Here is a 27,323-nt window from a genome sequence, read left to right on the forward strand (position 1 = left end):
AAGCTTGAGCCATTAAAGCTCTGTTTGGTATACACTATCTACTGATAAAGATACTTGGATCTTAAGCAGCTTGACTCTCCATTATGTTCACCAGCTAGTTGGTAACTTTGTTACTGCTGGGCAGGTAGTGCCTACTCAGTTTATCAGGGCTGCCTGCTGCTGCTGGAGACAGTGCTGAAACAAAACAAAACAGCGTGCTGAAAGACGCTAAAATGCTCATAGAACATGCTTTTATGTTGTCTACTTCAAAGCAACTGTGAGATTCCCTACCATGGGCTTGTGATAGGTTGAACGACAAAACACTGGTGTAGAGGTATAGTTACCAGATACCACCCAGTGTTGTAGTCATGACCAAGACCAGAGTGTATCAAGACTGAGACAAGACCAAGACTCTGAGGAATTGAGACCAATTCAAGACAGAACAGAGTCCCACAACACACACTTAAAATACGGAACATGCAAACCATAGGTACTACTCAAACTGATCTGACACATCCACATGCCCATACAGACACCCAAAAAAACTAATGAAGATTCACCCCATTTACATCTTTCATTGCTGTACTGTATGTGTCTATGTATAAGTGTACCATGAAAAAGGCCTTGATAAAATAATCAAAGGGCATTGATGGGTTGAATTTTATGTGTGAGAGTTGTCCTTTGTTTTCAAGCACTCCTCTTTTATACAGGCAATTAAGTGATGTCCTGGTAGTTGTGGTCCTGCCGAACTTGAAATAAAATCCAGAGTATTTGTCTGAGACCGAAACAAGGCTGAGTGAAAATGCTGACTGGGACCAAGTCCTTCAAATAGTTATCTTGAGACCAGTCTCGAGACCAAGACCGACCTTGAATACTCCAACACTGACCAGATTTCTAGTTTTTCTTAAAGAAAACAACCCATCTTACATCCAGCATTTTCATGTCAACTACTAACTGATGGGCGAATCTGAAAAACTTTTTCTAAGATATTTTTGTGAATATTTGTCTTTATTTGACAAAGGCCCCCAGTCCGCATAAAACCCAGGACATCATGATTGCATGGTTTACACAACCAAGTCTTTTCTGATAAAAATAAGAGTGAAGAAATATTTTTATATTCAGGTGAGATGCTTGGGAAAATTATTTAGAAAGGGGAAGGGGAAGAAGTCGTGTTATCACTATGTAGTGAATGGAAAGTATGTGCTCTTTGGTAGCAAAAGATTAGGGTGCTCATTTGGAGGTATGCTGTCTCTTGACTAGTTGAACAGCACCCTCTGACCCCTGGCACAGTGCAGGCATGCTAACACGCTCAGCCTGCCATCTGTTCACTGCTGTTGGAATCAGGGAACGTGGTTGCCCTACTGTGACCAGACCTCAGGAGACACCAACAGCTCCACTGCATGACAAACCTGCTGGCCTCTCCCCACCACCACCACAAACACTCACACACACACACACACACACACACACACACACACACACACACACACACACACACACACACACTACAGCACATAAACTGACTCAAAGACACATACATTCAGACACATGCACACACAGTCTGTTCCTAAAAGAACCCAGCTGTTCCCCATCTATATGCTGTGACTGCTGTACTACAACAAACACTCCCACCCACACTAACACACACACACACACATATAGGCCTACAGCAGGCAGACATAAGGTGGCTTACTGAGACTCACTGAGCTCAGAACCTGTATGTAGAGACGTGCTGATCTGACATTCACTACCTGCATCTGTCTAAAAACATATCGAGAAATGTAACCTGAAATGTCACATGAATAATTGATAGAAGTGCTAGTAACAGCTGTCTGAAGACATTTTACACTAAAAGGAGTGAGAAAAAACAGAAAGTAACAATGTGAAGAGGGCAGTATGATTGTTTGAATCAATGTTGGATTCTTGGCCAACTTTATAAGGTACTTGCAGGAATCATGACAAAGTTGTACTGGCAACAGATGCAAAAAGCTCATGCCACAACAACAAACATTTCTGGAAGCAACATGAAAGTATCAGAAACTTCCTAAGACTGTTGACTGTGTAGAATTTAGGGGCATCTGCAGCAGAAATGGAATATAATATTCAGAACTATGTTTTCATGCGTGTAAAATCACTTGAAAATAAGAATCGTGTTTCATTACCTAAGAATGAGCTGTATATATCTACAAACAGAGCGTGTGGCAAATTTGCATTTCCTTGGACAGTGAAGGCATGACCTGCCCTACTCTCCCTCTGATTGGCAGTCCTTCCAGAAAAACGCTGAGTTTTTTTGTGATTGTTGCGGGCAAAAATCCTTGATTATGTGGCACGTTTTCTTAAAAAATGCAAAAAAAAAAGTGATTCCCCCAGCACCCTGTTCTCACTGGGCTACTACCTTAATGTAAAGAGTAATTTCTAATTACTTCCTATGACAAGCAAGCATACTACATCACAGAAAGTGCAGGGAAGTTCTCATCTTGTTTTATTTCAGACCTTGATAAACACATGGCTCAAACTTACAAAACACTGCTGAGTCAAACAAGTTCTGTAGCTTTACAAAAAGAATATGTTACAACTTCTGTAAAAATGAATAAATATATATTATATATATATATATATTATTAATTATTATTAATATTATGTCATGAAGGCTATGGAGAGAGATCCGTTTTTGCACACCCGCTGGTTAAGCGCTTTTTGAAAGGAATCATACGATAGAGACCTGTCACGCGCTCTTTGGCCCCGCAGTGGGATTTACCCCTGGTGTTATGCGCTCTGGGAGAACCTCCCTGCAAGCCTCTGTCACAAATCTCTCTCAAACTACTGTCATTAAAGACAGCACTTCTCTTAGCCCTGACTTTGTAAGAGAGTGAGTGATTTATGTGCGCTTTCAGTCTCCCCATCTTGTCTCGTTATCAGAGATGACGGGAGCGCAGCTACTCTGAGGCCGAATCCCACATTCATACCTAAAATCATAACCAGCTCTTTTAGATCGAGAGTTACAGTATTTCACTGGAAGGTTTCTTCCCTCCTCCCCACAGGAGTGAGAGAGAAGAAACATCACACCGACTCAGCCCAGTGCGTGCACTGTCTCATTACGTGATGCGCACAGCAAGCCTCAGACAGACACAACAGCTGTTCCCTCCAATTAATATTTCAACTTTCTGCTAAGATATATGTGACTTTTTTGCAACGAAAATGAGGGGATTACGAAATCATGCAAGCCCCGCATATTTTGCGCATTTTGCACGGAAATCAGCGATTTATGCGCGAAAGTGCAGCGTCTTTGAAAAAATGCGGCCCCCGCATAAATATGCGGACTTTGGCTGATTATGTGTTGAATTATGCGATCACAGTATGGTTGGTTTGGGTTAGGGTAAGAATGTCAGGGTGAGCCAATCGGAAGCAGAGTTCGGCAGAGTAGAACAGGTAATGCCTTCGCTATACTGGGAAATGCAGATTCGTAAGTGGCAACTCTTCTACAGAGTCTCCCATGATGATTTGTGATTCGTGTTTTGGCCTCTTTGCGTCGGACACCTTCTCCTACACACTTGCCACACAGGACGAGATTCATTTCTGCCTCAGCACTAGATGCCACTAAATCCCACATACTGGACCTTTAAGCAAATTGCAAATAAAGGGCATGTTCACGGTTTCGATTAAGGAGGAAAACATCAGTATTGGGATTAGTATCAGCACAGGAAAATACTTTTGTTTTGGTGGCCAGTTTAGAAAAGGAAAATTGAGTCCATTGTATTTATAACACCCAAGGTCACATTTGTTTCAGAGGGCTTTACAGTTTGTAAAACATATAAACTATATCCTTAGACCCTTCTTATTGTAAGGAAACTACTCTTTTAATGTGCAAAAAGGGAAGAAACCTCATGAAGCGCGATGGAGGAGGAGTCCTTTTTCCGGGTGGCACAGATATTAAGTAAGTGTCTTTGTACAGAATGGGCAAAAGTAGCCGTTAATTACAGTAAATGCAGCACATAACTTAAAATACTAAGTAATTACTAATTAACAAGTCAAAGAGTTTAAGTGATCCATTTCTACTTGCAAGTGCTACACTGACAGCACTGTAAGCCATTACTGTGGTTATAAACACAAATAACAGTAACGCTCGATCAACATTTCTACAGGGTCAAGGAAAAGTGTTAACCCTCAGCGGGAGACAGCTATGTGGAGCTGAGAGGTGTGGCGTACCGCACGGGTTTGTTCTTTTCATTTAATACAGCCATTCTCCCTCCTCCTCCTCCTCCTCCTCTCTCTTCCCCTCCCCTCCTCCTCTCTGGAGCTCCAGGCAGCAACAGTGTTGATAGGGTGTGATTATCTGCTCTCAATGTGGGATCACACGGCATTTCTTACTTAATATCCTGCCAGACAAACGTGCACATATGCACACACATGCAGACTTGCACACGTGTAATAGACGTGTACATACACAGAGCAACAGAAATACAAGCACACAGGAGAAAAACCCTTCAACAACAAAGGCACAATTACAGCCAAAGAGCTGTAAAAATTAGAGATGAGGCAGAAGTATACCCCTGACATGGAGTCCTTAGATTCACTTGTCATCATTATCTCACCTCTCCCTCCTTTTTGTTTGCTGCCTGTCATTGTAATTCTGCAGAGAAATGACTGTTGTTTTTGCAGCTTTGCAGCAGTAGTTTTTGTTTTCAAGAGAAAGACAAAAAGGAGAAACATTAATTTAATGGGAATTAAAGTGAGAGGGTGATTGTGCCTGCGCGAGGACTGTGTGCTAAAAATGACCATGGGAAGGCTGTAGGCAGAATACAGATGAGTCTTAGACCTTAAATTTATGTTTACTGTCACTCTCGTCCCCTCTCTGCATGTGTTTCTGAAAGGAACTGTAGGGTGCATGCAGAACAGAAAGCTGTGGTGCTTCATAGAAAATGGAGACTCACTCTCGTATTCAATACAATAGATTTCTCTGCGGGTCACTGTGTGGAATGGTATTTTCATCATATTATGTATGGCCTGTGTTGGGTTGTTGGCCAAGACATATCACTTAGTCATCTCCTCATGCTTTCACTGACGTAGCCATCTTAGCCGATGTTATCCCAGTTTGGCAGAACATACCAAGAAAGCAGCCAAGAGAGAATCAGTGGTTTTTGTTTCTCATGGAGTCTGTAATTTTTTGAATTTTTTTTTTTATATATATATATAACGCTGCTATTTCGGGTTGGAATACATTACATAGCATCAGTGTGTGAATAAAGTGGGAAAAAGATGGCAATGAAAAGAGCACAGCATAAATATACCGATAAGAGTGTCTGCATAGGGAACAGATGGAGCCTGAAAGACCTGGAGCAATCGTGATGATCACAGGACGCCACTGAGAAGAGATGAAGATGAAAACTACAGCGGAAAATAAGAGCCGGCTGTGCTCCAGGAATTCCTCTCTGTCACCGAGGTTTCCATCAATTTTGCCTCTGTTGGAAGTGTTTACAGTCGCCCGTGGCTTGTGGAGAAATGAATGTAGGAAAATAGAGAGGGGAAAATAAAAGAAATGCAATGGGAGAGGAGTGTAGCAGCGAACAGGCCGGGGAGAACGGATGGTTAGAGAAGCTGAGGAGAGCAAAAGATGGAATAAAGGAATAATGGAGAGCAAAGGGGGAGAGGTTATAAACCCAGAGACACATTTGAGGAACCGACAAATAGATGGAGATGAAAGGGTGGTTGATGTTGCGCTCAACTCTGAGTGGTCCAGCTGCACCATTATGGTTTTCTTTTCACCTTTTACTATGAACCACTAACAATACATCATAAGCAATGCACGCCCCCAGGGATGATGCCATGGGGCCCAAAAAGATCTTTTTCCCATAGACTTACACTGTGAAAGAGACATCTGCAAATCAGTGGATACACGTTCTTTTAATTTACAACTCCCACGAAATGACTCGTTTTAATAACAGGATGTAATCTATTTGATCCAATAACATTTCCAAAGTCTAGAACAGGCACACAATTACGTCATATTTATGGGGCTAAACCAGAAGTTAGCTGCTGAACTGTACTTGGCCACCTTAAGTCTCAAGTGCACTTGCTCTATGGGCCCCACAGTGCAGAAGATCCAGGTTTTTAGCCACCCAAAAAGAATCAATATAAGTTTAAGTGTACACTACAGTCCTTCCTGACAGGGTAAAGGCTGGTAAGGCTGAAGGCCTGTTTGGCGAGCACTTCCACGGCTTCTTGGACTGAGTATGGAGCGGTGCCTTGCCTCTTTATTTCTCGGCACTCGCTGGACCCTATCAACGCCTGGCTGGTACCTGTCGTCGGCCCGAATGAAGTGTTCCAGCCCCGCGGCCCCTGCTCTCCTTGTCCCTGCTGGCGTGGGGTGAATCTGTGCAACCTGCGGCCTCTGTGTGTGGCTCCCCGGACAGCTAATGCCGTGGACCGGCTCCTGCCAGGATTGGGCTGGTAAATGCTAGATCGCTAGCGAACAAAACGTTTATCCTGAAGGATTTCCTGACTTCCCGAGGATTGGATTTTCTCTTTCTCTGTGTGACTGAGACGTGGCTGACTGTTGGTGAGTCCAGTGCTTTCACAGAACTTTTACCCGATGATTGCTGCTATTTTAACTCCCCGCGGACGTCGGGTTGAGGAGGAGGAATAGTGACTATTTATAAACGTCACTAAATGTAAGCAGCTAGGTAAGATGAAGTGTGCTGTCTGAGGGCCGTAAATCGCTTTGTCCTGGAAGCGACCTGGGACGGACCCGGACAGTTTCCTAAAGGTATGGATATACACTATATAGAAATAGCTTATCTTCACACCGATGGTCTCATTTGCTGTTGTAGGTCACGCACAGACATCAGCAGAAACGAGAGACTTTTGCATTTCCAGTTAAAAATTCCTTGTAGCGGCTTTAAAGTATTGAAAACACTCCAAATATTGTACACATACACTGATATTGATTTTTTTTTTTTAGCCTTTATTTGACATGACAGACAAGCGTGAAGGGGGGGAGAGAGAGAGAGAGGGAGTGACATGCAGCAAAGGGCCAAAGGCTGGAGTCGAACCCGGGCCGCTGTGGCAACAGCCTTGTACATGGGGCGCCTGCTCTACCACTAAGCCACCGACGCCCCACTGATACTGATTTTGCAGCAGCCCCTGTCCACAGCATTACATTACTGAGTTTCATGCCAGTAGATTTGGTTTATCAAAGACACCAGCAAAGCAACACAGTACGTACAATTAGCACAGCAGAAACGTCAGATTGGTCGAACCACCATGTTCAACTATATGTCTGCTATATTAATGGCCAATTTTTCATACTTGGCAACTGAAATCACTTGCCAGTTGTCTACCTACAAGTGATTATTGCTGATAGAGTGACATAACAATGATTCGGTCTATCATGTCCTTTCTCTAATTACTGTTATGGTTTCCGCACATCACACTCGTAACTTCACAAATGTTGGTTCACTCTGACTGAGATCATCACATCATTGTCAGCAGCAGGCAGCTGTGTTTGGCTAAATAGCTCTATAAACCCACTGAACCCAACCTGTCCTGCACCAAACAATAGATAGACAGAGTTAGTGCTTAGCAGGGGAACATAGAGCGTTTAGCAGCTTTAGAGACAGATACTGATGAAGACCTAAAACAGAGCTGGCAGGAGAGCAAATATTGGTCTTACTGGTGAGAAGCACAACTCCAAAAGAATACCAATGTTTATCCATGTCTGCAGAATGTGTAAATAAGCATCTGTTCCCAGTGTCAACTTTATGAGGTAGTAATATGTCAATGGTGTGTTTACAGCTTGTTGTGTTGCCCCCAAGTGGTCAAACATTCATGTGATGAAGGTTTAAAATATTGTGACAACATACTGGACATCGAGAGTGGGATTTTTGCAGTTAAAAAGACAAAACTGGTATATTTCTCCTGTGGAGAAACTATGTTATATTATTTCTAAATTTCCCTCAAGTATACCTGTGTCAGTGAGTGCCCCTGTGGGTTAGATGTCAGTGATGAACCCCAACATCCAGTTCAGATCCACCCCCAAACTTTTATTGCATCTTTCCCTCCCTCATCTCCTGTCACCTCCCCACCAGCACTATCTAACAAAAGCATGACAAACACAAAACATAAATTTGAAAGGCATATCTGACATTTCTTTAATGCAATAGTATTTACTGGCATATTCATTGATACTGAGACACTGATGTATCTATCTGACTTGTTGAGAACACAAGTATATCACATGAGACTGTTAATATTCCACTTTCTTCACCTTATTAGAGGATATACACCTCTGTATTCCCATATGACCTCCGCCAGTTTTGTTGCTGCAGCTATTGTTGGAGCTGCTTTGAGATCCGTTTCGCTCAGCTAAATTTATGTCTTTAATATTCCTGTGCCCCCACAAGTGTAGGATGTAAACAAAAAAACAAAGAACCGTGGCAGGCAGTTGCACAGCACCACTGTGTTTGGGAGTGTTTCTATTTTGGGTAAGTTTGACAGAAGGAGAATGCAATTACCATTACATAGCCAGTTCCAGCAAAAGTATTGTGTACTGGATCCAGCAGACCAGTATTTTCCTTTGGTGTCAGGGAGTCTTGAGTGGAACAAGACATCACAGAGTTGAATTCAGGGTCTGATAATAGGTTTTCTGAAAACAAATCTATGCAATATTACCAGTGTTTGCACACAAGCTTTGCCATTTCAATAGTGTGATTGAAAAGGAAAGCACCTGCTGTATGAGACACAGCTTCACATTGATTATATTACAGTAGGAGCATCTAATCTTTGCCGCCCCTTCTATTTTGTGGAGAAGATTGGCTGGCATGCTCATACTGACTTATACAACAATAAAGACAGACGGTCACATTGGGCGTCAGACTTAACATGCTGAGGGAACATACAGTTTTACAGGACAGACATTGTATGACTACGTAATGATGTCTCGGTTCAACGCCTCTCACTACGGGTAGACAGCAGATTCACACCCCTGCAGACACCATATGCATCACAAATAATCCATTTAAGGTAACATATCACCAGTCGTCTATGGCAGGGCTGTTTTTTAATGGGCACTGAGTATGTTTAACTTCTTATGTGTGTACCAGCTCCAACACCAGACACCCTGTCAGTAATGGACAAATGGGAGAAGGCCCTCATTTTTTGTGAGTTTACTTCTCTGATGCAAGAGCCAAGACATTTACAGTAACTGACGTCAGTGGGAGCAGCGAGCTATCAGCCTCATAAACCTCCTGTCCTATGCAATCCAAAACTCTCTTTAGTCACCTTGCTGTGAGAGTTGTTATTTAATTTTCCTTTACACAAACATTACACTGTTGATATGAACCTGTGTGCAGACAGTAGCCTATTTAGTAGTAGGCACAAAGGAACATTCATTTGGAGTCATACTGAAAGATTTATTGTTCCTCTAAACAGGTCATCAGTGATTCAAATATGAGGGATGCATGCCACAGACCTCATGCTGTGCAAAAAGGGATAATGAAGGTCATACAAAGCTCAGTTAGCCAAAACGATACAACAAACCTACAAGCGACTGCCAGGAGGTATCTCCCTACTGTGGCTCTGCAACAAAACACTGTCAAAGGGAACATTGCAACAACTTTGGAAGACGCCCACTTGATATGTTCAACTCTTTCAGCACACAAATGGCATGTGAGTGGTGTGTTGGAGAACAAGGCTGGCAAGAATCTTTATTCTGAATAAAAGGATCAGTTTGTTGTTGATTTGTGTCATGATCATGTGTCTCTGTTTGTTTTCTGTTTCATCCTGAAGCTCCATTTCTCATGTGTCATGTCTTGTTTTACCTTCTGTCTTTGTGTGACTGTTTACCCCACCGGGATGAGTGTCACCTTCCATGCTGTCACCTGTCCCTGGTTTGTTTTCTGGAGCCAGCTTTTCCCATTAAAGCTTGCTTTTTGTTCATCTAACCTTGATGTCTGGAGTCCTGCATTTGTGTCCTCTGTTGAACTGAAACCTGACAATCTGGGGATTTGCTAACCAAAAAAATACAGTAGGATATCACTCGACTTGTGTGTTGAATGTTTTTTCAAAGCCTTTCATTTCAACAGATGGGGCAGCTCTTCAGACTTTGTTCAAGAAAAACTGTTATTTCCCTTGTGACAGGAATTGGTGCTGTTCTGGAGCTCTGCAATGAATCTGACTTTGTACTGCTGCTGCAGGGGAGCACTTCACAGGTCGTTACTGGTTTTCGTGAGCAGCCTGCTGATGGGATGTGTGGGGGGTGTCACATATTCACAGTTCACCAACTTCTTTAGTAACTACCACATGACTTAGCACAGCATCCCTGCAGGAGCGGTTTCTTTCATCTCTGCAAGACCAGACTACACTCCCACTGAAATGCAGTGATTAAAAGCATCCACTCCAGTGTGTCAAACCTCAGAGCTGACCTTTTACGATGAGAGCCAGTCCATTTAGTGAGTAAACAAAACGCAAAACAAGTGGCATGCTATCAGCACAGGACCAACAAAGGAGCTGTAAAGCATAGTTTGTATTGAATTCATGTTATTATCATTGATTTTGCTCTGTGTGGCTCAACTGTTTCTTTGCTGCCTTCTACTTTTCACCTGTTAAATTTTGTAATAGGAAAGCAAAAGTTAAAAAAAAAAAAAAGAAACTAATATGAATCTTTATTTACATATGTTAATAGGTGGCAGCACAACTTAAACTTCACATATTGTGTCAGAACCATAATGGTGAGTGACAAAAGGGTATGACACATTAATGTCAATTTACTCCTGACAACTGTGATCAAATTTTCCCTTACATGAAACCCCCCTCGCTGTGGGAGGTTTCATGTATGTGTCTACATAAATCAGATTGATGATCTTCAAAGGCAACAACCAAAATCTTCTTATTATGTCTGAAAAACAACATGCTGCTAAACCCCTGGGTGATATGTTATTCTGTTACTGTGGTTGGATAATCACACCAGAGACTCTGATAAATGAATCTAATCAAATTAGTTTCTCACAGGAAGAATTCAGCAGGAGAATCACTTGATTTAAAGCCTGTGTTGAGGACTAATATGAAAACCTGGTGAAATACGATATCCCTCTTACCAGCACTGTTTGTCACAAATATTTCTGCCACTCTGTAAAGGGCATGGCATCTGTGTATTTCATTGTTTCGAATGATTCTATGTACGTTCTTTAATTTACTGAGTTATGGAGAAGCTGATTCTCTAAGATCAAGAAATCTGGGGCTGAGGCACAAATAAAGAACAGCAGTTGCCATGTTAGTCCTTAGGATCTTGAAGTGAGAGTATCGAGGAAGGGTATACATACGACCAGAACAAAGAGAAATCTCTTAAATCAAAGGAAGTTCTGTTCAATAAGCACAGAGGAAAATGTTCCCGTATTTACTTATTGTGCCTCATTAACTCTGAGGAACAGATTGGACAAGACGAGAGAGCAAAAGCATCAACACGTATCTGTGCTCAACCCATTTGTAGTCTTGTCAGGTTTTGTATGAAATTTCACGGTAGCCTGAAACGGAAGTGAAATAGAACCTCTTTGCTTGGAAAGAGTGACTTTTATTCAAAGTGATGCTTAAGATGTGCATAAATACACTGTGACGCAGTGAGAGAGCAAAGGACAGGGGACAGACATGTTTTGAGCTCAGTGCTCTTTTCAGGCATCACTAAGCACAGAGAAGGAGCACTGAGCCTCCCATATCTGCACGTTAGATCTAAGCCAACATTATGTTTATCTTCTGCTCACCATGTGTTTCTGCTTATTTATGCTCATCTAAAGCCTCAACCACAAAATGTTCACCCCCCGAGCGAGGACCATCCAATTTTTTTCACTTTAGATTACTCTCTGAACGTGTGGAGATATTTTTTCCAGTGGCTGGTGGACCGAGCCATTGCTAAAAAGCCTGTAAGTATTAGATACAAACATTATGCACATCTCCAGTGGGAAGACCATTTCGCTCTGTTTCTGCTGGATATGCTGCCTCCAAAAAGAAAATAGGCTTGTTCCCCCTGGACAAAAACCCCTACTAACATCTGCTAACATCTGGCATTTGTATTTGATGGGAAAGGCCACAATCCACATTCACTCCTGGGACACATGACTCTGCATTTTAGCCCCTTTGGTGGTGCGATATGCCACAAAATACTGTCCATCTCTGTCCAACCAGCACTTGGACATTGCTAAAAATTTAGTCTGCATTGAGTTTGAGAAAGAGACAAAGTAAGAACCCTGAGAGATATAAAAAAAGAAGTAACCACCGTACCATTTTCACTTGCCTCCATGCTGCTTTCTGCTGTTTACTAACCTGTTTTCTGGTTAAAAACTGGTATACACACACTAATTTTGTTAGAATAGGGGTACAACACCATGTCGTGTTTTCTATGGATACTGGCTCAACTTTCGTCACAATACAGTGCAACAACATCCAAAATGCACTGTTAGAGAGTCAAATACATGTAAATGTCCCTAACTTTGATTGTAGCATTGTGTTATTTTCCTACTTTAGTTTGCAAGAAACGAGTCATATTGCGAACGTGATGTTGTAAAATCCTCAGAGAATAATAACTGTTTTTTTTTATTTGCTGGGTCTTCAACTTGCTCTTGTTTGGAATGCATTTTCTCACTGACACCCTGCAGTCGTAAACACACACAGCCTCTTGCAGTGTTTATCTAGAGGGCTATTTTTGGCCGGCATGCAGTTTGAAGTCAGCAGTTATTTTCTTGTCCCCATTACACCTCGACAAGATGAAATCAGGGCCGTTTATTTGGACTCTGTCTGCCCCCTATAGGTCAAATATGACTTAACGCAGCTTTAAATAGAGGCTACAATTCATCTACAGTCTAACAACCATTATCATCATTCAGTGACTCATGAGTTTGATTCTAAATTTGCAAGTGTGTGTGTACGTGCATGAGTGCGTGTGTGTGTGTGTGTGTGTGTGTGTGTGTGTGTACCATGAGACTGGTCCTCCATGTGTCCCAGAGTTTCAATCTGCTCCACCAGGTCATTTGAGTTCCACTGACTCATGCCCAGCAGAATGGCGCTCTTCCCCTCCATAACATCTGCTGGGACACACACGCACACACACACACACACACACACACACACACACACAAAGACGAGTAAGACAGTGCAGCACAGACAAAATCCCATTCCTGTCTCTGCATATCAATAACATGGAAACTCAGTGGGCCTCATTCACCAGTATGTTCCTATTTTTTTTTCCCCAAAATTTGTTCATGAGAAAGGTCCTCGGATAAGTCTCTGACAGAACTGTTCTCACCTGTGGCCTTATACTGATGAATCCTATTGTCCTTGTTAATTGAAAGCGCCTGACAGTTGATTCCAATTAGCATAGGTTAACGTCCCGCCAATCCCCATAAAAGGGTATGAGACCGTAGGGCCGTGTGCACACACAGAAATTGAAAAGAAAAGTTGAGAGAATTAGGTCAAAAATGCCCCAATTAACGACCAAAGAAGGTGAAGCACCATAGTGGAGGTACCTCTGCAGGAAGTGAAGGCAGAACAAGCTGTCATATTGAATAGCGTCAGTAGTGGATATAAAATAACATGCTGTGGATGCTGTTCCCAAAGAAGGGCACGAAACTGATGAAGTAAAAGAAAAAAAGGTTTGATCTTAAATCTGAAGCCATAAATATATATATATATATATATATATATATATATAATGCCACACACAGAAGAGAGTTCCTGACTACCGGAGGGGGACAGGCTTGCCCTCGTCACTCTCTGCAAATAGAGCTACACGTGCCAAGAAGATTCGTTCCCTCCTCGGGGCACAGTCTGGAACATCTTGCAATAACAGTAAATATGACATTGTGTGAGTAGGCCTAAATTGAAGATATAGGCCTACTTTAATTAACATTACTGATGTGAACTGAAGAGTTAGTGCGGAGTCTATTTATTTTGAAAGAACATAATGCTTCTTGAAATAATGAATATAGTCATCAAAAATATTAAAAATGAGACAAAATGGGGTGCTGGTGGCTTAGTGGCAGAGCAGGCGCCCCATGTACAAGGCTGTTGCCGCAGCAGCCTGGGTTCAAATCCAGCCTCTGGCCCTTTGCTGCATGTCATCCCCCCTCTCTCTCTCTCTCCCCCTTCACGCTTACCTGTCCTGTCCAATAAAGGCAAAATGGCCAAAAAAAATTAGACGAAATATTATTATAATTTAATTAATATACTATTATACTACTGTATCGTTGGAAAAAAAACCCACATTAATTAAACTGAATGTTAGAATCTTTGTGAAAACAGCGTAATTGGGTTTTAAGAAGAATCCTTTTTTAAGAACGGGTGGTGAATGAGGCCCGCTGTTCTTGAAATTGAACTGATCAAAACTACACAGGTGTTTTCATTTTTTTTGCCAGACTTAAAAGGATAGTGCACCCAAAAATGAAAATTCAGCCATTATCTACTCACCCATATGTTGAGGGAGGCTCAGGTGAAGTTTTAGAGTCCTCGCAACACTTCCGGAGATCCCAGGGGAGAGAGGGTAGCAGCACAACTCCACCTAATGAAGGCTTATGGCGCCCCAGATTCAAACGTCCAAAAACACATAATTGAAAGCACAAAATATCTCCATACTGCTCGTCTATAGTGATCCAAGTGTCCTGAAGCCCCGACATAAAAAGTTGTTTGGAAAAAACGTCATTTGAACTCTTTTTTTTTAGCCTAATTGTAGCCTGCAGCTCTAACTGCCTCTCTGTACACCACGCTCACGTGTGCACGCTTGAGACCAGCGAAAGCACGTAAAAACACATGAACACGCTGCCCATGTCTCACGGTCTTGCGCAAGCACACACACAAGATATTTTGTGGTTTCAATTATGCGTTTTTGGACGTTTGAATCTGGGGCGCCGTAAGCCTCCATTAGGTGGAGTTGTGTTGCTACCCCTTCTCCCCTTGGATCTCCGGAAGTGTTGTGAGGACTCTAAAACTTCACTTGAGCCTCCCTCCGCATATGGGTGAGTAGATAATGGCTGAATTTTCATTTTTGGGTGCACTATCCCTTTAACATCTTCTCAAATGCCTGATATCTACCTCACTCTCATGTAAGTTTTGTGGCACCTGTTGGGACCTTTACCAGATGGTGCACCTCAGAACCGGACTAACACAGTTCTGATTTGTGCCAGTTGGGCATGGTTTCCACTCCATTTAAATCTGGCTTACCAAACACGCTGCTTGTGCCAACCTGAATAAACAGCTTAATGTGCAGCAAGTATACAAAACAACAACCACATGACGTCCAACAACATGGCAACCAACAGAGTCTGGTAACCACGAATCTTGTCATTGCTGAACACAAATGAAAAACCTGTTTTGCTGCCTAGTAAGCTCTTCAAAGATAAAATGTGACTTTGGCCTGGCTGATGTGGACACAGATTAATTATACCCTAAAGATAGTGGTGTAACATGTTTAAGCTGCCTACCAGATATTTATTTGTATTCTGTGCTCCATGGGAAGCGTTATGACACCCTCAGCCACACTACTGGCTGCTGTTTAATGATTAGCTTATAAAGATTCAGCGTCATATGTGCTGCATCATGTGCTCCCTGCACCGCATATAAAGGTATCCTGTGGAGTTTCCTTGTAAACAAACGCTATTTACATTCACTGTTAAAAAACGCAGCAGGTGTAACCCTGAGACCAGACAAAGCTTGTTTATTTATTAAATATAATGAAACCTGCAGTCTTTCTGTCCATGTTTACATCAGCTGACAATCTATTTCTTCCCACAGTGATACATTCATTGGCGCTTTACTGCCATCGGCTATGGAGTGTGAAACCACGTGTCCTCGTACATGTGATAGCAGAGCATGAGACACAAGCAAAACAGGACCTCATCAAAACATTGTTTCCTCAGGCCACTAGTGGTTGAAAAACCCACACCACTAAAACAGAGTTATTGTCACAGCTCTGGCCATCTGCACTGTAATTGCTGATATCTCTGAACTTGGTAACATTGCTAAAACAAACGTTCTTCAGGGCAATAAACATGAACTGAATGTACAAACAGGTTGTAAACAAAACCCCAGGGTTGTCAAATATATTTGGGAGAGAAAGAGAGGGTGAAATCATTGCCAAGACCGTCCACCTCAGTTCACAGCCCAACTGCCTCATTCAAATCTGACCCATCGTTGCTTGCCATAGTTGTAAACTTTTTTTATTTCCAAATAAAGTGGTAGACAATGTGTCTAGACTGCCGGCTTGTTTGCAACCTGTATGACTGTCCGACTCCTTGTTGGGCCTATTTCATCACATCCTCACTCCCAACTCATCAAATACTGATGCTTGGTCAGTGGTCCTACATGTTCAACTATGACATTCAACAACAATTCATCATTGTTATTGTACGCTACACATATTAGCACACTGCATCATTATTAGTATTACTCGATTGGCTTTTGGTTTCACAGGGGACACAAACAGCTGTCTGCCGGGTTAAAGCCTGGAGTTTGTTTGACACATCTACATCCCGTCCCGCCTGTCCTATGTGAACTTTCTTACTACAGCAGTTGCTTGAACCATCAGAAAAAGCCACTGCCTAGAATATCTCATACCACCAAAAGGTTCCTTGGTGTGCAGGTATCAGACGCTGAGGGCCCCTGACCCAGTGTTGGTATTTGCAAGTTGAGAGTAAGACCAGGTTGCCTAGTTTTAGAGATATATTCCAAGATCTTTGGTGAGTCCAGGGCTACAATTGCTACAAAAATAAAACCCAAGACAAAGAAAAACATATTTTTTCCTTCAGCATGTTTTCCTGCCCTTCTAATGCACGTACCGAGCCAGATGAAATTAAGCCATTCTCATCCTTACATAGAGATTGGTGATCTCATACAATTCCCAGCAGAGTTCCACCTAAATTATGCCTCACCGGAGGTCTAAAGAGTCATCAAAACTGACAACATTAGTGTTGGCGGCCCTTTAAAACATGGACTCACTACATTGTCATGGTGTTTGCTGGGGTCTATTGTATGTCAACCAAGAAGACATGCTCGGTATTCTGTTGGTTCAGCATGACCAAAACGGTTGTCTGCTCAGCACAGACATTCATCCAAGACAGTCTGACACAGGATGAGTCACGCAGGAAGAAACCCCACTATCTAACAGACTTCTCTCTTCTCTCACACATTCCTGCCTAGCAGCTCTGACGCGGGTCTGCACCGCCTGTCCATTTGGATCACACAGCAAGCGGTCTACCGGTCACAGTTTGTCTTTCGCTATCTGCTCTGACTCCCTCTCCCCTTTGGTGCCCTCTCCTCCCTCTGGTCAGACAACACCGAGCCGAATGTAATAATGCAGGGACACAGCACACACACTCGCAGATTCAAATGTACACAGGCGAGCACAAAGAAGCCATAGAGGAGCGAGAAAGAGACAAGCAGAGGGATGCATATTGGATCTGAACAAAGCTTTGCAGGATGTAAGAAAGCCGATGTTTGGGCAGGAGGAGAATGCAAAGCAGGCTTTACACCCTGAGGTTAAAAGCAGGTTACTGAATCATCTCCTGGAGGGAGAGCTGAGCAGAGACGCTCGCAGCCAAACTGGCATGGCTCCCCTGAGAAGCAAAATGTGTTTGAGCAGAATAATAAAAACTACCTACACTAAAAACAAGGTGCAGCACAAACAAATGAAACGCACAGACAATAAAGAGAATAAAGCCAACTGATTTAAGCTAACACATCTCCTGCTTTTGGAAAACAGTACAACAGAACAGCAAAATCCGATTTAAACAACATCCCGGAAGAGAAATAGAAGTGTGAGATCTGCCCGCAGCCGACACCCTCCAGGGACAGAAAAGAGATTTAGAAACATCCTTCATCCTGTCGGCTCACAGTGTGCAAGTGTCAGAGTGGAAGAGAGAGGAAAAGATGCCGCAATTGTTAAGCGATGGGGAAACGGCCTCGGGTGACCTCTACCACTTCAATCTTTTCTTTTAGTGTCCCACTCTCAATTTCTTGATCTCATCATCATGCATTAGTTGCAGCAGTGGAATTACCAAAATACTACTTCTGGCTTTATTTTGGTCTCTTTCAACTCCCGATGACGCAGTATGAAAATGAGATTGCTTAGAGGATTATCCCACAAAATGGCATGAGCAGGCTGTCAGGTAAGTAGGCTACTGAAGATGGATGGCACTGAAACACAGAGAGAGCTCACAAGTGAACAATATATGTGTAATCGGATATATAAGACCGAGGAATAAAATGTATGAAAGACATGTCGTTATGATTTAATTCTTAAACAGCGCTTAAAGTGATACTTTGAAATGCAACCTCTGAGAGAGACTATCATGTCTGTAAACTCGTGGTCTTTTTATATATGTTGCCTTATTTTACAGAGTATAAATGCAAAAGCACAAGCTTTATTTGAACATAAATTCATATGTTTAAATTTGAAAACCCTTGAAAACACCTTTTCCCTTATACTTTGATATACAGTACCTTGTTTTATTGTTTGATAGCTCCACTGTATGTTGGCTCAATACAAACTATAATAGCTTGTCTTTGTTTATGCATTTGCTCACTGTCATCTTCCCCTCCGTCCTAGAGTTTGGTCCTATGGGGCACTTGGCAACACATTTTTGCAAAAGCAATTCTTCTTTAGAGTTTGCTCCAGCAAGCCGCAGCACTTTATGTACTCTATGTATATTTTTATAGCTCATTTTATGTCCCTCTATATGGCCTACATAATTCTACATACGTCAGCTGTTTGCCTTGTATGGTTTTAATAAAACTTTAATGTTCATGGCTATTTTTATACTGCTTTTCATACTTCTAATAATCTCTGTCTTCTCCTTGTGCGCAAATTACGTGAAATAGGTTGCTGTGCAGTAACAGTTTCACTATAAATCAAACACTGCAGCAGCTGATTTCACTGATCAACACAGCTACAGTCGGAGACAGAGACGTAATCAGTGAAATCACCACCTGCAGGGTCTGGTTCAGAATGAAAAATGTATGGGTTTCGGTGCTACATGTCTCAAATCCACAGCAGCAGATGTCTTTCTCTGTGTTAGCCAAATAGCTTGTTGTTTAAGAGATAGTATTATACTCATTTGGTTCGGCTAGAACATGTTTACATGCTGTAATGGTCAAAAAACAACTTATTTCCCTCATACTGTTTTGGCTGGAACATCTGGATTCATCCTCTGTCTGAAAGGCTTTCAGTGCCTGTCTCTTAAAAAAAAGCTCAGTCTGCTCTAATTGGTCAGTGTTTCCAGAACCCCCATATCACAGCACCTCTGCACAGTCACTGCGGGCTGAGAATGACTGTGACGGAAAAATGTGGCACGTTTTTACCACAAACAATCACCAATAAAAGCTTCTCACCAGAACCGGACATGTTCCAGCAGGAATATGATGCGACATCAGGGAGAAATTAACAACATCAGCAGCCAAGACTACATGTTTCCCCAACACGTTGTCATCCCAAGTTGTCACTTATCATCACTTTGTCAGTGGCCTTTCATGTCTACATATTACACATCTCAGCATCTGCTGTTGACGTTCCAGGACATCGGTACCAGCACCATGGTTATGTTTAGAAAAAAAAGTCATCATGGTTTGGCTCTACATCCAAACAGGAAGTGAACACTTCCGTGGTTTTTTGGGTCCATAGACATTACCGGGCCTACTTATAGGTTTCCTTCATTATTTGAAACTTTGGCCATGTTTAATATGAACATTCTTCATTGTAACACTATGACACTCAAGGGTAATAAGTCCCCTTTAGTCATTCTTCTGCCTGATTTGATTGCCGAGTAAAGTGTTAATTAAATCCCCGTTTCGCCGAAGAGGACATGGATTTTGAACTTTACTACCAGAATGTGAAAGCTGCGTAATTCTTTCTGGTTAAAAAAACAACACTTATATAAGGAGTCCGGGTCTCTGCCAAAATGTAATTAACTGTTCTTGGGTCAGTGGTTTTACAAATGAAATCCATTAAATACATTAAATCCACATCTGCTCATAACTTCTTTAGACAACTTGTTAAAAGGATACAACAGACAAGCATGAAAATAGAGCCAAAGAAGTGAAGACACTGGGAGGTTGAGTAATACACTGGCTGATGAGCCTCATCCTGAGAAATGTAAAAGAAAAAAACATATGAAAACAAGATAGAATTTATCTTTCATTTACTCTTTCTCAGAGCCGCTCCTGTCTCATAGATGAAAGATTAAAGTGAGTGAAGACAGGCGGGGGGACAGAGTGGATTACTTTACAGACACATTGTTTTACCAACAGCTCAGACAAACAAAATCAAGTGGGAATGAGATGTGTGTGAGTGTGTCTGTGGGCTCTTGTATTTCTATCACTGTGAGGACCAGCTTTAGTTTTAGATCCAAAGAGCGATGACCTTCTTTTATAAGTACGTTTTAACAATTCCTCAGGCTGTTCGAGGATTAGGACTTAGTTTGAAAGTTAAGGTTAGGACTCGAGAAAAGTACTGTGTCAGTGAGGATGCTCAGAAGTGAGTGAAGTACAGAAGACTGTCTCGTGCTGCTTCCACTTCTTGTGACTGTGTTGTTTTTGTATTTGAGGGGTAAAATTTTGCAATGTAGAAGATGCAGCTCAAAGTGTGTCTGTGCAGTTAAGCTTGTTAATAGTTTTATTCAAAATATATCAGCATTTATATAAAGATATCTAAGAGTATGCAGAAATGATGGCTGACCCGAAAGCTTTGAAGCTTCAAGCGTCAATACTTGCCACAGTAATCCACGTCCATATCAGTGTCTGAATGCTTCATGTTTGTTTTGTTTTTTACCAGTAAACTGGTGGAGGAAACTGAAAGGATGAGGCCAGTGTCCTCAGCACAGTCACTGACCCCCCGTCTCAAGCACTTAACTTGGCTGTCTGACAAGAAAAAGGAGATGAATTGCAGACAGTTATCCTGACAGTTATGAATCTTAGAGTCTCATTGTATAACAGCTGTGACAGAAGTGAGGGCATGTCAAAGACACATCAGAGGTGGTTTCATGTCAATATATTCATAATGAGCAAGCCACTGACATCACAACCTTGAAATGTGCACAACTAGGGAAATAAGTCACTCATAACCATCATTTGCTACATTTTTTGTAACCCCAAGGGGCACAAGCCAGTGTTCTCATTGGGTCGGTCCCAAACCCGGAAAAATGCAGAGGGTTGTGTCAGGTAGGGCATCCGACGTAAACCTATGCCAAATCAAACATGCGAATAACGAATATGACCTCCATACCGGATTGGTCGAGGCCTGGGTAAACAACAGCCACCACCGGTGCTGTTGACCTACAGGGTTGCCAGTGGAAACTGGACTACTGTTAGTCGAAAAAGGAGAGGAGGAAGGCGTGTCCGTAGGCAGAATGAGAAAAGGAAAGGAAAGAGTCTAGAACTAAGAGTAGGGCTTTGAATGTCGGGACTATAACAGGGAAAGCTAGAGAGTTGGCTGACATGATGTAGTGGAGGAAGGTGGATAAACTGTGTGTTCAGGAGACCAGGTGGAAAGATAGCAAGGCTAGAAGCTTAGGAGCAGGGTTCAAGCTGTTTTATCATGGTGTGGATGGAAAGAGAAATGGAGTAGGAGTTATCCTGAAGGAGGTGTTTGTTAGGAATGTTCTGGAGGTGAAAAGAGTGTCAGACAAGGTGATGAGTCTGAAGCTAGAAACTGAAGGTGTGATGTTCAATGTTGTTAATGGTTATGCCCCACAGGTAGGATGTGAGTTAGAAGAGAATGAGAAATCCTGGAGTGAGTTAGATGAAGTGATGCAGGATATCCCTAGAGGTGAGAGAGTGGTGATTGGTGCAGACTTCAATGGACATGTCGGGGCAGGGAACAAAGGTGATTAGGAAGTGATGGGCAGGTTTGGTATCCAGGATAGGAATGGAGAAGGACAGATGGTGGCAGACTTTGCAAAAAGGATGGAAATGGCTATAGTGAATACTTTCTTCCAGAAGAGGCAGGAACATAGGGTGACTTATAAGAGCAGAGGCAGGAGCACACAGGTGGTCTACATCTTGTGTAGATGATGTAATCTGAGGGAGATCAGTGACTGCAAAGTCGTGGTATGTGAGAGTGTAGCCAGACAGCATAGAATGGTAGTGTGTAGGATGACTCTGGTAGTGAGGAAGATGAAGAGGACACAGGCAGAGCAGAGGACAAAGTGGAAGCTGAAAAAGGAAGAGGGTTGTGTGGTTTTCAGGGAGGAGGTGAGACAGGCTCTGGGTGGCCAGGAGGTGCTCCCAAATGACTGGACAACTACAGCTAATGTTATCAGAGAGACAGGTAGGAGAGTACTTGATGTGTCATCTGGAAGGAAAGGAGATAAGGAGGCCTGGTGGTAGAATGAGGAAGTGCAGGAGCATATACAGAGAAAGAGGTTAGCTAAGAAGAAGTGGGACACTGAGAGAATTGAAAAGAGTAAACAGGAGTACAGGGAGATTCAGCATAAGGTGAAGGTAGAGGTGGCAAAGGCCAAACAAAGGGCATACGCCAACTTGTATGATAGGTTGGACAGTAAGGAGGGAGAGACTGATTTATTTAGGTTGGCAAGGCAGAGAGATAGAGTGGGAAGGACGTGCAGCAGGTTAGGGTGATTAAGGATAGAGATGGGAGTGTATTGACAGGTGCCACAAGATGGAAAGGGTACTTTGAAGAGTTGATGAATGAGGAAAATGAGAGAGAACAAAGAGTAGAAGAGGTGACCATTGTGGAGAAGGAAGTAGCAAAGATTAGTAAGAATGAAGTGAGGAGGGCATTGAAAAGGATGAAGAGTGGAAAGGCACTTGGTCCTGATGACATACCTGTGGAGGTATGGAAGGGTCTAGGAAAGGTGGCAGTAGAGGGATAAAGTTGATGAGCCATACAAAGAAGCTATGGGAAAGAGTAGTTGAAGCTAGACTAAGAACAGAAGTGAGCATCTGTGAGCAGCAGTATGGTTTCATGGCAAGAAAAAGTACTACAGATGCAGCAATAGCTTTGAGGATGTTGACAGAGAAGTACAGAGAACATCAGAGGGAACTGCATTGTGTCTTTGTAGATCTAGAGAAAGCATATGACAGAGTGCCTAGAGAGGAGTTGTGGTATTGTATGAGGAAGTCTGGAGTGGCAGAGAAGTATGTTAGTGGTGCAGGACATGTATGAGAGCTGTTTTACAGTGGTGAGGTGTGTGTAGGTGTGACAGAGGCATTTAAGGTGGAAGTGGGGCTGCATCAAGGATCAGCTCTGAGCCCCTTCTTGTTTGCTATGGTGATGGACAGGTTGACAGATGAGGTTAGACAGGAATCTCCATGGACTATGATGTTTGCAGATGACATTGTGATCTGTAGTGAGAGCAGGGAGCAGGCGGAGGAAAATCTAGAGAGGTGGAGGTATGCCCTGGAAAGGAAAGAGATTAATGTTAGCCATAGCAAGACTGAATACATGTGTGTGAATGAGAAGGACCCAAGTGGAACGGTGAGGTTACATGGAGTAGAAATGAAGAAGGTGGAGGATTTTAAATACTGAGGTTCAGCAGTCCAGAGCGACGAAGAGTGTGGAAAAGAGGTGAAGAAATGTGTGCAAGCAGGTTGAAACGGGTGGAGAAAGGTGTCAGGTGGGATGTGTGATAGAAGAGTACCAGCAAGATTAAAAGGAAAGGTGTACAAGACGGTGGTGAGAACAGCGATGTGGTTTGGTTTAGAGACAGTGGCATTGAGGAAAAGACAGGAGACAGAGCTGGAGGTATCAAAGATGAAGATGCTGACGTTCTCTTTGGGAGTGACAAGGATGGATAGGATCAGGAATGAGTACATCGGAGGGACAGCTCATGTTAGCTGTTTTGGAGATAAAGTCAGACAAGCCAGACTGAGATGGTCTGGACATGTTCAGAGGAGGGATAGTGAATATATCGGCAGAAGGATGCTGAGGTTGGAACTACCAGGCAAGAGGCCTAGAGGAAGACCAAAGAGGAGATTTATGGATGTAGTGAAAGAGGACATGAAGTCAATTGGCGTGAGAGAAGAGGGTGCAGAGGAAAGGGTTAGATGGAGGCAGATGATTCACTGTGGTGACCCCTAAAGGGAACAGCCAAAAATGTTTACGGGCTGCCACCCTCTATAATGGCAGTGGTTTGAGATTTCTATGTTGTAAAATAATTGTGAAGCTGAGCAAAAGCAGTGTGCTGAATTTTCTGTTCAAAGACTCAAGTGATATTTTCCAATGCACCTACACCCGAGACAGTTGGATGTGCAAATACCTTTCCCCAAACTATGCTGTAAAATAAAATAGTTACTGAATATTGAAATGGGTCCCTAACTATCGCTATCGTAACAGGTGCGTTGGACAGACATTCAGTTTGTTGCCCTCTCAACTGCATCGTCATTTTTGATTACTGAGTTGACTACAACTGTAAAATGTCTGCCTAAATTAGCTCTCAAACATATCCAAAATCTGGGAGAGATTGAGGCTTTGATAAGGTGCTAAGGAGGTGTCTTAAGATGCGCAGTGTTGACAATATTTATGCCGTCCACATTTTTAAGACATTAATATTTCCCAGTGCCTCACACAGAGAAGGAAGTTAAAGCAGAATTATTGCAATAGCACCATCATTCACTTCATCGTCTTATCTTGTGTTTTAGCAACAATTGTGAGGTCAGGATCTCATAATTACAAGATCAAGGTGTCAATTTTTTTTTATTCAGTAAATACAATGCACCTCCGTAACTCGCTACATCTGAATCCCTGAAATATTAGCCGTTGGCCCCAGAAGCTTATCCTCGTCAGATTAATAGTTGATGGGTTCTGAAATGTACTGATTGCACAGACATGAGAGTCGTATTTTTCTTCTCATCTAACTCTGGGTAAAAAAGCGGGTAAACATTGTTGTTTTTTTAACAAAATGTCAAATTACTCCTTTAAAGGGCCAGTGTGTAAAATGGGTTGAAAACAGTGATATCAGTGGTCAAATTCTAGATTGCAGGGCTCACTCACTCACCCCTCCCGTCGGGTAAATGACGGTGGCCTCGTAGGGACAAAAAGCCTTGTGCAGACAAGAGTTTTTCAGGAGTAGGTATATCTAGCGACGAGGTGAATATTTATTTAGAAATCTAAACCATGTTACGATGTTGTAATGAATCCCTCACGAGCAGGAGACCAGAGTAGCGTTCGGGAAAAAGGCCAGTGTATTTGAGCACTCCAAAAACTCCGGTAACACTCCAGGGGGTAAAAGACTCCGTCCCAAACTCTGACTCTTCTAGCGTAACAGACACACTTCATACACACATACTCGTTTACCATACCGAGTGGGCACCCCCTCCCCTCTCTGCTCCACCAATCTCCAGCCCGCACACTGACTGACAGCGTAGCCTGTAAACAGAGCTCAGCTGTTTATTTAGCCTAGCAATATCTCCGGACTATAGTAGCTGCAATGGACGACTTTGAACGTGGTTTTGAAGAGTTTCTTGTAGCGGACACAGACCCAGAGCCATACCTGTTTGAGCCCGAGCATACAGATGAGGAACTTAGATGCTGAGCGGGAGAGAAGAGAGGCTGAATCCTCCGCTCCCATTTTGCTGCACAGAATGGGATTCGGTGCTACTGCTACCATCGTTGGGGAGATATATCATCAGGAGGAAAAGCGCTGCAGAGAGTGCATCACAAGGAGTGAAGTTGCGTCTTCTTTTCCTCGCAAATAACGGTTCAGGTTCATTCTCTCCTGTTGCGTGGTAAGTGTGGTCCATTCGCAAACTTTATAACTAAAAAAACTTTTCACTACTCTCTGTCTACGAACTACTAACACTCTCTGCTGTTTCCTCCTCCTTCTTCCTTCCTTCCGCTGTCTTCCTTGGTTTATTTATATACGCGAAACACATTCTCTGGCTGGCTGGATTGTCTGCTCGGTCTGCTGTACATACATGGCGGCGCAAGATGGCGACCCCTCTAAAGCAAGGCCCTTGCTATATATACATATATATATATATATATATATATATATATATATATATAAAGCATAATTATAAGGCTACAAAAACCAAACAAATTTTATTTTATAGCGATCATACACTTGTATAAACATATTAATGGGTAGAATATTCAGATTCAGATTCGACAATAAACCATGCCAAATATTACACACTGGCCCTTTAAGGCAGGCGTTACTGTGTCATGGTGTCACATTAAATATCATTACAGATTTGCAAATACTCTTTTTGTGCAAAAGAGACGTTGTGCAAAAGAGACTGAGGCAAAACACAGTCATCCCAGTTTCCATCCACAAACTGTGTGGAGTGGAATACAACAACATCATAAGCCAGCAGCCTTGTAATAAATAGATGCCCTACTTGCATATAAACATAGTTCACCTCCAGTGGCAATTTATTATGGCATTAAACTGTGGGAGCAGCCAACACCATGAATTTCCTTTCAGGCTCAGCCTGTCAATTCCCCTCATTATTTAAATTCATGTCATCAAATAACAAATCTGGATTAACACACAGCAAATTTGTCAACAGCGCACACCAATAAACAATGTGACAACTGAGTTGGCATTCGCTTGAGCAGCCTGAAGGCACATTCAGTCCTGATGAAAAATGAGACTTTTCACCCTCATGCACAAATCTGTGTAATTTTACATGCGTGTGAGGTATAAACGCAGGTTGAGCGATGCTGGGGGCTGTGAGGTGGAGGTGGAAACCAGCGGTATGCTGAGTAGAAGAGAGGTATGAGCTCTCGTTTTTATTAATACATGTACAGGGAAGTGGTGGGCCCACTGGAATTTATCAGATCCTTCAGATGCAGTAAAAAGAGGAAGAGAAAGCAATCCTGCATAAATACCCACACTGCTGCTGCTCACCGCTGTCAGGAGCAGCCGTGAAAGAGCCGAAACCCTCTATTAAATGATCCATTACACCTATAAAGATATATTGTGTATGAGATTACACAGTATGAAGCACATTCTGCACTTCAAAAATGCAAGAAAATATAATATAGGTGCACTGTGTAGGATTTAGGGGGCTATAATTTCAGATATGGAATAAAATATTATTAGTATGTTTTCTTTGCTGGTTAATCACCTGAAAATAGTAATCAATGTGTTTTCGGTAGAGCAGGTCCTTGTACACAGAGATCACCATGTTGCAATGCCATACTTCCACAGTAGCACAGAATGGACAAAAAAAACACAAACACTGGCTCTAGGAGGAGCCTGCTGCGTTTTTGCGTTGGCCACCGTGGTTAGTAGCTCCTCTTACCCACGATTTCTAAACATGAAACATCTTTACTCTGTTTTTACCACTTTAAATCACCAGGTCCATTTGTTTTTAGGGTGGAGGAGACCTCTGCAGATAATTCTGCTCCT

The 27,323-nt window shown here is 42.5% G+C and overlaps 1 protein-coding gene across 3 annotated transcripts in view; it reads right to left on the reverse strand.

Moving 5' to 3' along the window:
* The window catches only part of pitpnm3 (PITPNM family member 3), a 122,329-nt gene that overhangs the window by 60,342 nt on the left and 34,664 nt on the right, over positions 1-27,323 (reverse strand). For 2 of the 3 annotated variants that reach the window (XM_049577168.1, XM_049577167.1), the window contains exon 4: positions 12,939-13,049. In XM_049577168.1, coding sequence (XP_049433125.1) covers positions 12,939-13,049 — 111 coding nt within the window. The remainder of the gene's footprint in view (positions 1-12,938; positions 13,050-27,323) is intronic. The other variant, XM_049577170.1, reaches the window with a different exon arrangement.

Source organism: Epinephelus fuscoguttatus, linkage group LG5 (assembly GCF_011397635.1).
Source record: "Epinephelus fuscoguttatus linkage group LG5, E.fuscoguttatus.final_Chr_v1".
NCBI lineage: Eukaryota > Metazoa > Chordata > Actinopteri > Perciformes > Serranidae > Epinephelus > Epinephelus fuscoguttatus.